Source organism: Thamnophis elegans, chromosome 4 (assembly GCF_009769535.1).
Source record: "Thamnophis elegans isolate rThaEle1 chromosome 4, rThaEle1.pri, whole genome shotgun sequence".
In the NCBI taxonomy this organism is placed as follows: domain Eukaryota; kingdom Metazoa; phylum Chordata; class Lepidosauria; order Squamata; family Colubridae; genus Thamnophis; species Thamnophis elegans.
The window spans coordinates 77409407-77426577 of NC_045544.1; the positions used below are offsets into that span (position 1 = coordinate 77409407).

At 42.2% G+C, this 17171-nt stretch overlaps 2 protein-coding genes across 3 annotated transcripts in view; both read left to right on the forward strand.

Moving 5' to 3' along the window:
* The window catches only part of TMEM63B (transmembrane protein 63B), an 86758-nt gene extending 81195 nt beyond the window's left edge, over nucleotides 1–5563 (forward strand). For both annotated transcript variants that reach the window (XM_032217092.1, XM_032217091.1), the window contains 2 exons: nucleotides 1140–1223; nucleotides 2860–5563. In XM_032217092.1, the coding sequence (XP_032072983.1) occupies nucleotides 1140–1223; nucleotides 2860–3024 (249 nt within the window). In that variant the 3' untranslated portion in view covers nucleotides 3025–5563. The remainder of the gene's footprint in view (nucleotides 1–1139; nucleotides 1224–2859) is intronic.
* Nucleotides 5564–12229: 6666 nt separating this feature from the next.
* Nucleotides 12230–17171, forward strand: part of CAPN11 (calpain 11) — a 47424-nt gene continuing 42482 nt past the window's right edge. Inside the window, exon 1 of the mRNA XM_032216502.1 lies at nucleotides 12230–12347. The gene's annotated coding sequence lies outside the window, so the exon portion shown is untranslated. The remainder of the gene's footprint in view (nucleotides 12348–17171) is intronic.

The following is a 17171-nucleotide window of genomic DNA, read 5'->3' on the forward strand; positions in this document are numbered from 1 at the left end:
ATCCCTGTAGAGAATAATACTGGCACATGAACCTCCTAGAACCATTTCTTTCATTATGAGAGGAGCCTTGCAAGAATATAATAGAATAGAATAGAATAGAATAGAATAGAATAGAATAGAATAGAATAGAATTCTCTATTGGACAAGTGTGATTGGACACACAAGGAATTTGCCTTTGGTGCATATGCTCTTAGTGTACATAAAAGCAAAGATACATTTGTCACGAATCATAAGGTACAACACTTAATGATAGTGATAGGTTCACGTTAGCAATCAAATCATACTAGGAAACAATAAAAATCATAAGGATACAGGCAACAAAGTTACAGACACACAGTCATAAGTGAGAGGGGATGGGGTGATAGAAATGATGAGAAGATTAATAGCAATGCAGACTTGGTAAATAGTTTGATAGTGTTGAGGGAATTATTTGTTTAGCAAAGTAATGGCATTCAGGGAAAAATTGTCCTTATGTCTAGTTGTTCTGGTGTGTGGTGTTCTATACCGTTGTTTTGAGGATAGGAGTTGAAACAATTTATGTCCAGGATGCGAGGGGTCTGTAAATATTTTCATGACCCTCTTTTTGACTCGTGCAGTATACAGGTCCTCAGTGGAAGGCAGGTTGGTAATAATTATTTTTCTCTGAAGTTCTAATTATCCTCTGAAGTCTGTATCTGTCTTGTTGGGTTGCAAAACCAAACGAGACAATTGCAGAGGTGCAGAGATAACAGACTCAATAATTCCTCTGTAGAACTGTTATCAGCAGCTCCTTGGGCAGTTTGAGCTTTGTGAGTCAGCACAGAAAGAACATTCTTTCTTGAGCATTCTTTCAAGAAACTAGAAAGTACAAATGCTAAATAGTCCATAGTAGATGGCGGGAGAAGTGGTAGAAAGAGAATTTTCTATTTATTATTTCAATTTATATAGCCATCCATCTTGCACTCTGGACAATGAATATAGAATTTAAGAAAAACAAGCCACAAGCAAAAAGTCATAGTGCAGTCATAAAGCCCTGGCCCTTGAGGACACACTCACACAACTCATTTAAAGACAGTCGCATGTATCCAATCTTCCGACTACAGACTTGAGAAATGAGAACTGGGTTTGCTGTTGTTTCATGGCATGCTGTTGTCTTCCAGATTGACCACACAGAGGCCGATGCTGTGGATGGAAGAGAGAATGGGCGGCCTGCTGCCAGTCAACCTCCGGCCCCTAAATCAGCTGTGAGTCTCCAGCTCCTCCGCTTGCCCTCTGCCTCGCCAGATGTTCTGTGTCCTCTTATGTCTGACTTTGGGGAGGAGGGAGAGGCATTTACAGATTACTTTTCAAGCTCCCCCCTGGTTGGCTACACGCAGGCAGCATCAAAGGAGCATGGGCAGGAAACAGACTTTGTTACTAGCCCTGTCTGAAATGATGGACTCGCAAACCTCAGTTTTTGCCCCCTTCCCGGTGCTGTTTGTTCACTTCCGGGCTTTTGTCTCTCAGCTGGACAGTGAAGGTAGACTGGTCAGTGCCCCCCTTTCTCTTTTGCTTTGTGGCTCTAACACATTGGCATGTGCTCTAAGTGCTGCAGAAAGAGCTGAGGCCATCATTCCCCAGTGCAAAGTGGTTTTAAGTGGAATGAGAACATGGATTCATTTGAGGCTTTATGGTTTGCTCCTTCCCTGTGCCCCAGATGCCTGAATTTTCCAGAACAAAAACTGTGGGAATGTGAAGGGTTGCAGTCATGCCATGGAGAGTATTATATACGTCTTCTAATGTGGCTCCCAAAAGCTTAGAAAAATCTTCCAAATAGCAGCTTTATTTCATGTAACTTGAAATAGATGATTGTGGTTTACTAAACATAAGAAAAACAGAGAGGAGATTACTGTAACTGTGATCATTTCCATCATCATCCATTTTTTTCATATTATTTGTTTTGTAAAACCCTTTCAAATCTTCCATGCTGATCCAGAACCCCGGGTGAACTCTAGTAAATATACAGAGCTTCTGTACTTGTCAGTTTCCCAGTTCTAAAAGCGAAGGAAAAACAGCTTGCATCACCCTTTGACTTGAAAAGTGTTCCGTTAGACCTATTACTGCCATAGGACAGGATACTTCTCTCTCTTTGCTGTTGCCTGTTGAGAATCAGGGGCATGAAGTTTCATTGATAAGGAACTAGGAGATGTTGCAGAAGCAGATGAAACCATTGCAAATGAAGCAAGGTTTGAATGGCTGCCCCAATATCAAAATGTGAAGATGTTCCTACTTTTGATGAAGGTTCCTTTCTAAATAAGTAGAGGCATTGCAAATACTTCCTATTTTGGTGGGGTTTTATATTGATTTGCTTAAAAGAAGGACCAAAAGCAAAAGGCCTTGATATAAAACCACAAGGCAAGAGCAAGCAGTGGAGTTGTCATGTAGCTATTTCTTACTACTTACTATTCCGAAGAGAATTTGTGACCCTCCGGATGTTAATTAAACTAGAGCTCCCAGTATCCTTTATGTTTTGCAATGCTTGGGGGCAGGGTGTGTAGTTGTTGGGAATTGTAGTTCAACCATACCTGGAGAGCCACAGATTCCTCAGCCTTGAGTTGTGGTCATATTTAAAGAAAAGTGAGGTAATCCTTAATGAGAAGTCAAGTGTGACATCTCAGGCACAATTGCAAATATCATCTAGCATTTATAACATAAATCCTTCCCCCTCCCTCCCATGCTAAAGAAAAAAACAACATTATGTGGGGTTCTTTTTGATGCCAGCATGATTGCTCTCAAGCTTCCATCTGCATGGCACAGCCATCATAGTTTGCTTCCAGGTTTCCCATACAGGCAGAAAGCTAACGGGTCCTTCCCTCTTCCCCTTTTCTGTCCACTCCACAGAAATACATTGCCCAGGTGCTACAGGATTCTCCACCAGACGGTGACACAGCTGAGTCCGAAGAACAGAGGTCCCAGGACGAGGATCTCATCAACCCCAATGGCATTAATGACACAGATTTCCAATCGTGTGAGGACAGCCTGATAGAAAATGAAGTCCATCATTAGGGATTGTGGGAAAGCACGAGGGGGCAGGGGAGTCCTGAGAGTTGACACGGCTGCTGTGCACTGTATGTATATGTATGTGTGAATGAGCAATAGAAGGAAAGTCCAAGGGGAAGAGGAGCAGCACATGCTCAGCACCAACCATAAACACCTCCCATTCACTTGGCTGTTGCATTATTGCTCATTCCAGGGTGGGGCGAAACCATTTGACTTTCATTCTCTGTCTTTCCTATCATTTCTCCTTCTCCCTCTCCCCCTCCTCCTCCTCCTCCTTCTCCTGACGCCCCACCGAGAGTAGGAGCAGAAAGTCTCTGATAAGCTACCTGCCGTTCCCACTTTCTGAAGCCCTACAAGTCCAAGATGGAGTCAAAGGAATGACTTTGCTACTTCATGGTCTCAAGGAGAGGAACTGAAGCAAGGACATCAGAAGATTCTAATGGCAAGGATCTATTCTGGCAGACAGCTCATCCTGCCCTGGACTGCTACCCTTCTCTAGAACTCTAGAGTCTCAGACACTAATAATGAATTAGATTCCAATGAGGACTGAGCTTTAATCAAGGTACTGAATTTCTAAGCTAAGATTATCGGTGGCTTTGAACCTGGCAGGAACCAGTGGTTCCAGCCAAGCGGAGCTGTTTTTAATTGTGTATAAATTTCCTACTTGCTTGTGCATCAGCAAGCATCTTATCTCAGATGGCCAAGATGCAACCCTACGATAACCTTGGTCTTGGTCACTTGTTCTCTCCAAGGCGGGCTGTAAATAAGCTATCAAGAGCAAGTGGAATTGAATGGAAGAGGCCATCTGCTGCCATGAACACAACCCAATGAAGGCCACAATTGGAGAATGTTGTCTAACAGCAGGTATCAATGAACAACTCCCTGTAGCTCCCCGGGGAGCAGGGGGAGTGCCTGTTTCAGGGTGAGAAAAGGGCCGGGGGATTTGCCTGGAGGAGGCTCAGCAGGAAAAGCCGCCCCTCCAAGTATCTCTTCCACCACTTCCACCCTGAAGGCACAGTAGTTTGGGTTCTGCAGCAACTTTTGCACATTTGTTTTACCTTCAAAATTGACTAAAACCCTGCTCTCTTGTCCTAATTTCCCAGAAGGGGGAGGAAGAGAAGGGTTGGTTTTCTAAATTTGTAACCAGAAAAGGTTTCCACGGAATCCCCAAGATCGTAAGGTTTCCCAGCTCATCCATTTGCACCTCGGACCCTTGCATGAGGTTGCCTGTTTATTCCATAAGAGGCAGCTCAGCTGCTCTACTGATCCCACAGCCTTGCATGGAACTCTATGGAGCCGCCTTCCAACTCAAGGGTTGCCGTCTCTGGACCTGCTTCCCCAGGTGGGAATTCAGCTGCTGGGCCTTTTCCTTCAAAAGTGGTCTTTTTTCTGAGGGCACTTTAAATTAATCTAGTTAGAATAGAGAGGAAGCATAGAGAGATCAGAATTTGCAGATAGAGACCCTGCTTTTTCAGATGGACTTTATGGGGAGGCAAAGAAGCTGTTGTTTTCCCCTTTCACCTCTGGACTGCCTGGCATCTTGGCTAAGGCAAACCAACTCTCTTGAGCCGAATCCCTTTCCTGAATGAAGCCTAGACAGGAGGACGTACTTTGCTACTAAGCGGTCTTAAATGTTTTGCCTTCTGTCCTCTGCACAATTCTGGCCTTTGCCTGCCAGAATCAGTACTTGCAGAATGCTGCTGACGTTACCTAGAGGCAGAGGCCTTATCCATTGTTTCAGTGGAAGTGGGTGTAAATTAACTTGCTTTGGTCTTTCAGCCAGAGGGGCTTGAAGCTTTTTATCGAGGTGAGATAGCCAGGTGGGGAACAAGAATATGGAAACTTGCCTACTTGGTAAATCAGGGTTCTCAAGGACAAGTACTGAGGATTAGGCTGAGTCAAAACTGGGTAAGCTACCTGAGGTCAAGAATCCCAACTGAGAAGCCCTTTGAGTCGGAGAAAGAGCTGGACTTCCCATTTCCCTTAAAGGAAGAGAGATGAAAGTTTGAGGAACCCCTTTCACCCCTTGGAAGCTGGACCACAGGTGGGGTTTCTTTTCTGGAGCTTTCCTAGATGTTGGTAGGGAGGGGTAGAGGAGCATGAGCCCCTCTCCTTCTTCCCCTGCTGTCATGGCCACTTTGGTGCAACAGCCACTCTGCTGCTGAAGTCGCACATAGGATTTTATTTTAAGCGTTTGTTCCCAGATGTTTCTTCAATGCTGTCTAGAAATAGTATGTGTTCCATGCCAGAGTTTCCTGTCCTGGTCCCTTGGCACCATATTCCTAAAAGCCCAGTCACCAAGGCTGTATCTGCATCAACCCCACGGCTTCCATCTGGGAACATGGAGAGAGATCTGACATCTGTGTCTATACAGCTGCAGTGCAAGGCTGGCTTCTGCTGGTGGGGATTGGGTGCAGATCATTGGTGTCCCTCTGCTGCGGGGAGCTCTTTTCTAACTGGCACTTTGTGTAGAGATGTGTATAAATACCCTGTACATATTTGTGTAAAAAAGGAGAAAAAAGAGGAACTTATCATATTTCCATGATGTTTGTGTCTGTGTGTATATATACATATGCTACCTAAAAGTGGGTTGGAGGCAGGGGTGAAATCAATGTACCTTCACTACCGGTTCGCAAAGGTGAGTTCATGCGCCACTTCCGTGCATGCGCAGGACCTTCTGCGCATGCATAGAGCATAAAAAATGGGAAGTGATGACATCCGGGCGGGTGGGTGGAGCCTCCTGCCACACTGCTACCAGTTTGCATGAACTGCATAGAACCAGCTGAATTGCACCACTGGTTGGAGGGAAGACACAAGATTGACCACTGTTTGAAAAGCAGCATACAACAAACAAATAAGGTTAGAATGTATGGGAATGGTTTATTATTACTTATATGTTGCCCATCTCACTCTTGAAAGTGACTCTGGCAGCATTTACTTTAATGAGGAAGAAACACTTTTATGTTAGCAGACTACTGGGATTTGCATTTCCCTCCATACTGCCACCATAACACTGATTCAACATTGAAAAGAAGAATCTCACTATGAGGTGGATTTCCCATCACCAAGCTCTCTCTGGTGCTACACTAAACATTTCTCTAATGTTTTTGCAAACATTTTCATACAGTTGGAGAGAGAGAGAAGAAACAGCTAGCAGTGCGTTTCCTAGAAAAAAGGAATGCCAATTTGTCATTCTCTTAAATGAAATGTACTCAAACTAAAGCACATTTTATATTTTGTCTCTCTAGGCAATACATCCTGAGATAGCTTTTCTGCAATTTAAAATACAAAGGGGGGGGGGAGGGAATCCTTGGGGGAAAAAAATATTCCTCCTTTTCATACTGCAATGGAGTGATGGGCATGGAAGAAAAACTATTTGCTAATACAAAGTAAATACAGAATATGTTTTTCTAAGCATGGCTTCGAGGTTCTATCTGCTTTCTCCAAAATGCTAAAGTCCATATCCCCAAACATTTGCCCTTTCTACACAACTGAAAGCTAATGTAGATCTCTTATTACTTGACAACTATGTAAATCCCAGCTTGGGACAAAACCAACACAGGCCAAATAGGCTCTTGACTTGAAAGTACGGGTAAGGGAGGCAAGTCTTTTATGGGCTAAAAGGCTCTGGATGTCTGCCAGCTACTGTATGAACACAACACTCTTTTGATGCTTTACCATTGCTGTCTGTTGCTTCCTAATCTCGCTGCCAACTGGATCTGAATGAGATGGCAATGAAATGAATTCATCTTTACTGGAAGCAAAAACACTGAAAAAGAGATCCTCGGGATGAAAAGACAGCTGCACTGGGGAGGTGGGAGATTGTACATAGCCCTATTCTAAGGTAAACACAAAGCAAGAGTAAGGAGCAAAAATAACAACAGGTTTACAACTACTCATTCCAATTTTCCCATATAAACTCAGATGCAAAGAAATGTGTTTTTTTAAAAAAAAATCATTCTTTGCAATAAGACAGACGGTGAAGAATTGCTCCCTCTTTTTGTCCCCAAGTCCCCATATTTTTTCTCCGTGTATTCTGGCTTGCAGAGGGGCCATCAAGGAGAGCTGCATCCATCTTTTGACCCTGGTGAGAACCAAGGTTGGAGAAAGGGATATCTGGCTCTTATTTAAGGCATTCTCACTTCTTTTCACAATCCTTATGCTCTGGAGAATTGAACAAATGATCTGTTAAATATGATAGATACCAATTTAGATGACTTTAGAACAAATACATGGAACATTAGGCCTCAGTAGCTCCTAGTTGATGACTCTTCAACCAAGGTAAGAAAAAAATCCTAAATCAAAATTAATTTTGGTGAAAACATGAACATGGAATTTTTAGTAGACTTGGACTTCTTTTTGTAGACTCTCATACAAGTATTAACCTGATCAAATGCTGCTTAGCATTTTTTGAGATCAATCACAATTAGCTTAGTGATGCCAGCAAGATCGGTTGGTGTCTCAGTGCTCCGCCCAAGAGACAAGCGGTATATTTTAAATACCAGCTATAGAGAGAACAGGGAGACAGCTGTTGCCCTGTATTCATGGTGATGAGCTTGCTACCTTCATATGATTACCCTTAGGGCAACACAATCTAGAATTAGAGGTATCATATCCGAGCTGCTAAACTCAAGGATTAATGATGCCAATATTTAAGTTTTCTCCACCTCTTTGCTGCCATCCAGTGGCCATCAGGATTTTTTTTTTTAGCCCAAACACAATACCCCTTTATTTAGATGGGACATTACCTAGGTTTGTTTGCCTGCACACCCCTTGCAGATGCTTGTGCGGTTCTGGAGTGGATATTTTTCTGGTATGTGTTTCCAAGGTCCGAATTCAGACTACATCCGAACTACATAAAATCTGTCCTTTTCAAAGTATCGAGTTGATGCTGCAATTGTGGGTAATCAGAGGGCCGTTCGTGCCGACAGAGGGAGCCCGAGAGTTACAAGCTGGTGTAGATGAGCGTTGTTACACTCACGGCCGAGATTTGGAGCCCGTTTGTTCCTTATTGGCCGAATCGGAACTTGCTGAGTGGCTCAGAGGAAGTTTCGCTCTTCAATCACACTCTGAGGCGATACTAACGAGGCAGGAAACTTTTTAAGTGAAAAGCTGGAATTCGCCTGAAACTTCAGATTCTGTCACCCCTTGGAGTGCAACGAAGTTCTGAAAGAGTGGCAGAGAGAAAGGCGCTTCGCACTGACCTACTACTTGAAGTATCTCAGTGCCGGCATTGTTAGAAGAAACAAAGGCACAAATCTGGCTCCGGGACTCTATAGATTTGCCCGCCCCGTTGCCCTCCCCGGTTTCTCTGGGTGTGGCAGTGGCCCGCCGGACTGCCGCAGTCAACATAGCTGAAGCCTGACTCAAAGCGGGGCCGAGATTCCCGAGGAGGCCACGGGGTTTCTCCCTCGCAGAGGAGACTCTTAAAGGCGCCGGGAATAGTCTACCGTTCGGGGCTGCGCTTGGATGGATGGCCCCGTCGCCTTCTCCTTGGACTCGCGAGGAGCTGCTGGCCGCCCGGAAAACCGCCAAATGCGGAGACGCGTGTCTCATGCGCACAAAGTCTGTCTTTTGTTGAGTTTAAATCCACTCGAGCAGCATTGATAGCTTTCCCAAACCCTGCTACACGAACCACCGTCACCCTAACAACTGAACAGTTATTAATGATTAATTATTGAGTGCTAATAAGTTAATTACAACTTATGTCATATTATCCCACTGTCCTTTTAATGAACCAAATATGCTGTGCTGCGCTCCCCGCACCCCAGCAAAAAAAAGCCAAAACCAAATATCCTGCGATGGAATTCATATAACATAGCTGGAGTCAGTAGTTACACAGCCCAATGTTCTGTATGTACATGGGACACTTAAAGAAACAAAAACTGTGATGCAAACAGCTACAACACTAGCAGTAAAAAAAAGAGACAGTAATTGTTACACCATGAAAAAATAACTTCATACATTGGTGGTGACTGAAATAAAAGTAAAAAGAAAAATGGGGAAAACTACTTAAAAGAAAAAGATTTATGTAGTAGCCATGTAATGTAAATATAGAATTGATTTTCAGATATCCTTATTAAATTTTCTGTAGATCATATTGAAAAACATTGCTTCATCTTCATACATTAGGATAAATTTTCAAAAGCAGGTAATAGGATTCATGAGGTATCGGAACTTCTTTCAGTTCACACAAGATTATTCTTTTTATTTAGTGTCCAAAGATCTAAATGCCAGATTGTGTAGCTACAAAGCCCTTTCTCCAATTTCACATGAAACAATGGAATTGTGATGTTTTGGAATCCTTTGCTTATTCACATTGAGTTGTCCTCAGTTAATTGTACGTAAGCCAAGTATTGTCAGTGAACTTTATTTTCAAAGGTAATCATATTTTTAGATATGCACTGTTGCTGTTAAAAGTATTTTGGCTCCAACAATGGAGGTTTTAAAGAAGAGATTGGACAACCATTTGTCTGAATGGTTCAAGCAATGGAGTTTTCTGCTTGAGCAGAGGGTTGGACTAGAAGACCTTCAAGGTCCCTTCCAACTCTCTTAAGAAACAATATAGTCATACGGCAGTATGCATTCACATACAGTAATGCAACCCACCACCCTTCATCCAGCCAAGTCTCAGGGTTACATGCCAAGTCTGTCAACCCATCCATAATTAAATCATGAACAACACTAATGCATGTACTTTTATGGTTTTTCTATAGTCTCCATATCACATATATATGGGTGGTGCTTTGTGATACTACCAGGGGTTTTAGCTTCATTAAAAGCAGCAGGATTTTGAAGCATAGATCTAAAAATGAGTGGCTGCCATGTCTGATTTGTTTTGTAATTTATATACTGAATATATTTTAAGGACTTAAGCTTTGGGTGAGCTTAAACAAATAGGGCAGTATAGTTTCCAGTCCAACCTCATTCGACTACATTCCTCAGGGTTTATTTTCCTAATCATGTAACTAAGCAGCTGTTCTCACCACCCTTGGATATGTAAAATGACAGTTCACAGACAAACCATCTGCAGGCACCAGCTTTCCATATCTGACAAAACAGACTTCCTTTACTTTTTTTTTCAACCCAATGAAGATACACATATGGACATTTGGTACATACCATAGCAATAACACATAATTTGCAAATTCTCCTGAGGAGGACAATAGAAAAGCAAGGAGACTAGTGTAGTCATCCCAAAAGCAAGATAAAAGGTAAAGTTTCCTTTAAATCAAGCTAATCTGGTGACTTTATGGACATGTCTATCAGAGGTAGATGTACCACGTCTACATTCTTCTAGGTTTCTTTTTGACATGCCCAATCTAGCCATAGCCCTAGCATTCATTATCTCCCATGAAAATACTTGTGTTTGCTTATTATCCTTTGATTAGTTTCAGTCCAGATAAAATCAGTCAAGTGTTGCATTTGCTTAATAAGTTAATATTAATAAGCATGAACATGGTTAATAAGCAGGAACAAGGTTCATAACCAAAAATTTCCATTTCAATAAGAGCCAAAATAGGTATAAAAGAATAGAAAACTTGAGACTGTGCCCAGGGTCACATTGGATCATATACTTTGTATACCTGGAGCAGTATCCTATATCAAAGGAAACTGATATAGGAGTCTTTGACCCACACTGGAAGACTGGAGTATAAAATGAAGTTTCAGAAATGATGACACTGAACTTGGTCAAGGAAAACATGACAAATACTTTCTGGAAAGACTGGAAACTTTATATAGGCATTTTGTTGAAAGAAGAAAAGATTGAATAAGTGATTTTCTGATTTGAACATTAAAAATAGTTAAAGAGGACAGGGGGCGGAATATAAGATGGTAGCTATTTTTTTTTTTTTAGTTTCCTTTATTTGTATGCCGCCCTTTTCCCTGGGGGGACTCAGGGTGGCTCACAATTCAAAAAGGGCGGGGGAGACAAACAGTAGACAATACAACATGTTAAAAAAAGAGCACAACAGTCACACAGTTCGGGTGGGGCTACAATCTTAACCCCAGGCCAGCCGGGACAGCCAGATCTTTAAAGCGGCACGGAAGGACTGGAGGGTGGTGAGGGTCCGAATCTCCACGGGGAGTTCATTCCAAAGGGTCGGAGCAGCCACCGAGAAGGCTCTCCTCCGGGTAGTTGCCAGTCTGCCCTGGCTGGAAGATGGAATTCGGAGGAGGCCTAATCGATATTGGTCTAGTGGAGGTAATTGGCAGTAGGCGGTCTCTCAAGTACCCAGGCCCACTACCATGAAGGGCTTTATAGGTGATAAGTAGCACCTATTTGATAGAAAGGCAGAAGGTATGTTTTCTTTTTCCCATAATTTAACCCTCTTTTTCTTCTTTTTGTTTGGTATACTTTTATTGTATCAAAAAAAGTAATTAAAAAAGATATAGCCGTCTTTTCAAAATTGCTTCTGCCCAAAGTATTTAAGCATTGCATGGCTCAATGACTTTTGAACAGTATTCATATCACATCATAGACACACCCAAAGGAAAATGAATGTATGTGCAAGCAAACAATGAAACATTTGGCTAGAAGGGAGTTGGCTGTCTATTTGTCCTCCTTTGAATGAGAGTGGTACACCTGCCTGTAAGGAATATATTGGTCTGGATGCAGTTCCACCCTTAGTTGCCCTGAATCAGAGCTGGCAATGTACAACCCAGCCCCCTTCTTTTGTGATTCCCCACCACTATTGCTGATGATTAGGAGGATGAATTCTCTCTATTCTGAAGCAGAAAACACACCTGTATGCCAGTCGTAGCGGAAGTGCTAAAGCAAGCTTGCCACACTTTAAAAAAACAAAGACATCCTCCTCTGAGGGGTGGGTGGGTAAGGATTTGGTAGGGGGAATAAAATCCAAACGTTGTCCATTGTTCATCTATGTACGAAGGGTTACCGATCTCAACCCTTCGGCCACGTTGACTCCAACCCTATATTTGCAGCATCGTTTCATCGCCCCCACCACCCCTTCTATCACCTACAACGAATGTGGTCCAAGATCAATCGGTATCTGACGATTTACGGGTTGTATGACGAAAGGAGCCGGGACGTCTCGTCTCGTACTATCCGACACCAATTTTTGCAGCAGAGAAGAGCTGATGCATTCCGCGTGAATTCTCCAACCCGACACAGTGGCTGTGCCTTTAAATACCCCGCCCCCCGCAGCCCAAGCTCCGATGGACCCGCCCGCACATTCAGCCAGCTAAACCCCACCTTCGTAGCCCGGAACTTGGAAGGGCAGCTGCTGTGCTTAAATTCGGAGGCGATGTGCTGGGCGTAGGGAGGGGTTCCGAGAAGCAGAATTGTGGCCTTGCGGAAGCCGGCGGTAAGTAGATTCCAGTGAACGGCCCTTCTACACAATCCGATTAAGTCTTATTTTTATTCTGGGCTCTGGAGGGGATGGGGGGCGCAGTTACAGATTCCAGCGCTTTCTTTGCTCCGCTCTTTCTTTCTTTGCTGCAAGGCCTTGAGATACTGCCTGTGCCAAGTGCCCTTCCCTGATTGAGCAGCAAAAGCTTCCGCTTTTCTCCAGGACTGGCCTCAGGACAATCTTGGTAGCCACCCCATGGGGAGAGCTGGCCAGAGTTGGTCGTTCCGCTGATCGTCACCCTATTACTGTCTTATAGCCGGGTGACCGAGATTGCGGACGCGCCTTCCGCCCTAAATTAAGACTCTGGATCTGTACGGTGAACTGAATATTGCAGCTCCAATCAGTCCTTTCGTGAAAGGTGCGCTCCCGGTGTTTTATGTAGGTGTGAGGATGATCTTTCCACCGGGATTACTATCTGTGACTCTTAGTCTGTGTAGCTGGAAGCTGACCTGAGTGATTGCCAAATTAGCGAGTAACACTCCTGGAGGGCCTAACTAGGAGGAGTTAGTTGCCTTGAGTTTTCTAAGATAGAAAGCTGTGCTTAAAGTTATATCAGTCCCAACCAACACCACCCCTAATTTGAAATTTGCTTCAGAGTCAGCCGGCTCAGTTTAGCTATGCGGCAGTGCCTTCTTGCCTGCTCTTCTCTCTGCAGTGATTGTGTGATGAAAACTTGGGTTGGCAGTGCAAAAGGATGGGGAGGCCAGCTTGGGACCTGTATCTGATTGTAGATGATGATGATGTTTTGAAAGATTCTTTTGAAAGGTCTAGGAGGGGAACATCTTCTCATACTGGCTCCTCAAATTCCTTCTTGTTGTACTGATGGTTTGATGTTGTCATTTCCTAGTTGGCTTCTTCTGTTTATGCTGAGCCTGCATCTCCAAATTCTTGGCCAGAGTGGTGCAAGCCTAGCTCATCCAGGGGGTATGAAGAGTCAATGGAACCCTTCTCAGAAAACTGCACTAAAGTGCATGAAATAAATATTTAGTGATAGACTTTATTTTAAAAAATCCAATTATGCTCTAATAAAGTTAGCAAAATATTTTAAAATAATAAATAGATAATATAGTAGTGTGTTCTTTATTCATGAAATAAATAAATGATGAAATCATTCTAGGATAAAATGATCTTAGACAATGAGCTATATCAAAGTTAATAATCATTTTTAGAGTCCAGGATTATAGATTACCTTGTTGCTTAAATATATTATTAAAGGAAAAACCAACTTCAGCTAAAAGCCAAAGTTGTATTTTTTCCCATTTAAGTTCATAGACCCCTAAAAATCAATCTGTGAGCTCTAGCTTCAGAACCCCCTATTAGCCAAAAATTGTTCTGTGTAACTTATCACTTCCTTGCTGAAAAGACTGGTTCTGAGCTGGAGCTTGGAAAGAAATGAAATAGATTGGAGTAAGATGGCAGATAAAGCATCCACACCATACCTGTTTGATGGTAGAGTTGGATGGTTATTTTAATGCATTGGTTTGCTGATCAAGGTGAATCCTGATTTAAACTGTTTGCTGTTCTGATTCTGGGATGGCTTCCAGATTTAAAGTGAAGCAATAACATTAATGAGAATGAGATGGAGACTCCAGACTTACATACAGAGAAAAATCTATCTGTGATGTCTATCTCCCAGTCCAATTTCTTTGCCAAGAAAACAGAAGCACTATATTCAAAGTAATATGCAGTTGGATTGTTGCACTTATAATATTGCTTCTTCCCCCCCCCCCCCCACATCCCTAGTGGCCCATATAGAATTCTTTATTGGCCAAGCATGATTGGACACACAAGGAATTTGTCTCCGAGCATCAGCTCTCAGTGTACATACAAACAACAAGTGATAAATCATGAACATAATCATAAAATATAATCATCATAACCTATAACATTCATGTGATAGTCATAGGATACAAAATAAGCACTCAATAAATGAATATAATTTATATTCAGGTCTCTTCTCCTTTTTCTCTGTTAGTGATTTTTAGTTCTCGGGAACGATAAGAATGGTAATAATAGGCAGAAGAGAAATTGAGATTATTTCTTCCCAGATATGCTGGCACTACCAAGTGCCAGAAAGCCTAACCAGTGTGGTTAGAGTCTTGACCAGGCCATTTTGGCTATAAAACAGCTGTAGAAAATGCAAACAATACCTTGTGTTGCACTATAGAAGATACCTGCTAATAATCCTGAAGGTTGGCAGGGATCCAAACCATGGCAAGACTTCAAAATGGAGCAGAAGCACCCAAGACATTCAGCTAGAAATGGATGGGATGGGATGGGAAGGACCAAGAATTTGATTGATCGATTGATTGACTGACTGACTTATTAATTGATTTTATTTCATTTGTAGGGCCAATCCTCTTGCAATAGTGAATCTGGGCAGCTAACACCACTTAAAATACCAGATACAAATAGCAACAAAAAAAAGAAAAGCATATAGTAAAAAGGCATAAAAGAATACCATGGGTCAAGCCCATTAGCAGTAAGTTAACAAAGTGTCACAGACTCTGATGCCATTCTTGGAAAATAGCCAGGTCTTTAAAGGCTTCCAAAGGGCTACTAAGTCAGGGCCAACCTCATCCCAAGCAGTAAAGTATTCCAAAGAATATGGGCTGTACAGATATTTCTCAGGCAGATGAATTTTACTAGCCAGGTTTTAATTTAGCTTATCCAATGATATTAACCCTAAGTAATCAAATAATCAGTACTCTTTGGCACAAATGTGACTTTTAAGTTGTAGGCCTATCTAAACTGTTTAGTTTGTTGCCTTGGTGAGGGGTTGTTTGCTTATGGGCTACGGAACCTGTATCATAAGTGACAAATAGTACAAACTGGATTCTCTTAAGACAATACTGTAAGGCCATAATGCAAGTAATAATCAGTATACAGGTAATCCTTAGCTTATAACCAAAATTGAGCCCAAAATTTGCATTGCTAACCAAGACAGTTGCACCCCACTTTATAACATTTCTGTCACAATTGTTAAGCAAATCATTGCAGTCGTTAAATAACTCATGCTGTTAAGTGAGTCTGGCTTCCCCCATTGACTTGTCAGAAGCCAGCTAGGAAAGTTACAAGTAGCAATCACATGGCCCCAAAACTGCCATAAACCCCAGTTGCAAAGTGCCAGGATTTTGATCATGTGACTATGGAGATGCAACAACTTTATTTTTTATGCTACTGCATTGAAAAAAAAACATGGAAGTCGTTTTTCTTTCTTTTTCTCCTTAATTGTGCACTTCTCTTTTTTCCTTCCCTATTTCCCTACTAAATTTTCATTTGATATTATAATTTAAATAAAAAATGTAACTCTAATGATAAAATCTATTTAAGGTTCAAAAGATGCTCAGAAGAATGTCTATCAAAATCCCTTGAATCTGGGACATCTCAGTCAAATAAAGTACATAGTACTAGTAGGTTTATAAAAACTATTGTGCATGTACACATATGTGAAAAACAACACTTACATATTAAGTTTGATTGTAATAAAATGCTTGCCTTTTATTTTGCGAATTAATTCTTTCCATCTTCAAATTACAAAGTCATCCACAGAAGTCTATCTTCCCTGTTTCCCTTTCTCTATAGTCCCAATATTGCAGAATAGACCTTGCAAAAAGACCTTTTCTCCCTGCTGGCCATACAGAAGTACCATTTTTTTTCTCAAGTGAAAGTGGTTGGAAATGGAAATGAGAAAAAGCAAAGTACCCTACTGCTTGTGTGCAATAATCTTTTGCAAAAATGCATGGACCAGAGGTTGCTGGAAAAAAGGGAAATGGCTGTTTGCATATCATTTGCAAATGTTTAGCAGCTGACTAAGTATTGACGACTCCAGTTGGCATGGTGTCAAGCTCAGGGGATGGTGTTATGATAAAGGGGAGAAAGCTAATGGAAGAGCTGTTTGTATGAAACTTGCTGAAAGGGTAGGTCCAGAGTTTAGAGTTGGGGAAGCACGATGATTATTCTGCATTTAATTTGCAGTCCATGGATGCTAGACTCGAAAAATAGTGGGAATCTGGAACACCTTATACTGGCCAAATCCGCATCTTCCCTGTATCAATCTAACTGGCATTTCTCACTATATTATTCTGTTAGACAAGAAGTATCCAGTCTTAGATTTTGGTTAAGGAGATCTCTGTTAGATGCTGACTTTTTAAAAAAATGCTGATATTTTGACAATCAGATCTTGAATTTTAAAGATTTGAAGAGAGGGAGTTTGGTGGGACTCACATATAATTTTATTTCGTATTTTTCGTATTTTATTTGGATTTATAGGCCGCCCTTTTCCCTGAGGGGACTCAGGGCGGCTTACAATCATTAGGGAGGGGGTGCAATTCAAAACAAACAATATGTGAACAAAATAAATAAAGTAGTAAAAAACACAACTTGCATTCAACATCCAACACTCGGGTGGGGCAAATTAGAGACTTATCCCCAGGCCTGTTGGGATAGCCAGGTCTTAAGGGCTGCGCGGAAGGCCTGGACTGTGGTGAGGGTGCGTATCTCGACGGGGAGATCGTTCCACAGGGTCGGAGCTGCAACAGAAAAGGCTCTCCTCTGTGTAGTCGCCAGTCGACATTGACTGGCGGATGGGATTTGGAGGAGGCCCAGTCTGTGCGATCTTATCGGTCGGAGGGAGGTAATCGGCAGAAGGCGGTCTCTCAAGTATAAATGGTGCAGTAGTGCCATTGAATTGAATTGAAAATTCACCCATTAATGCCAGAACTTCTTACTCACTTTGGAGCTGGCTCAGAAAGCTTCAGGTATTAACCATCATAGGGA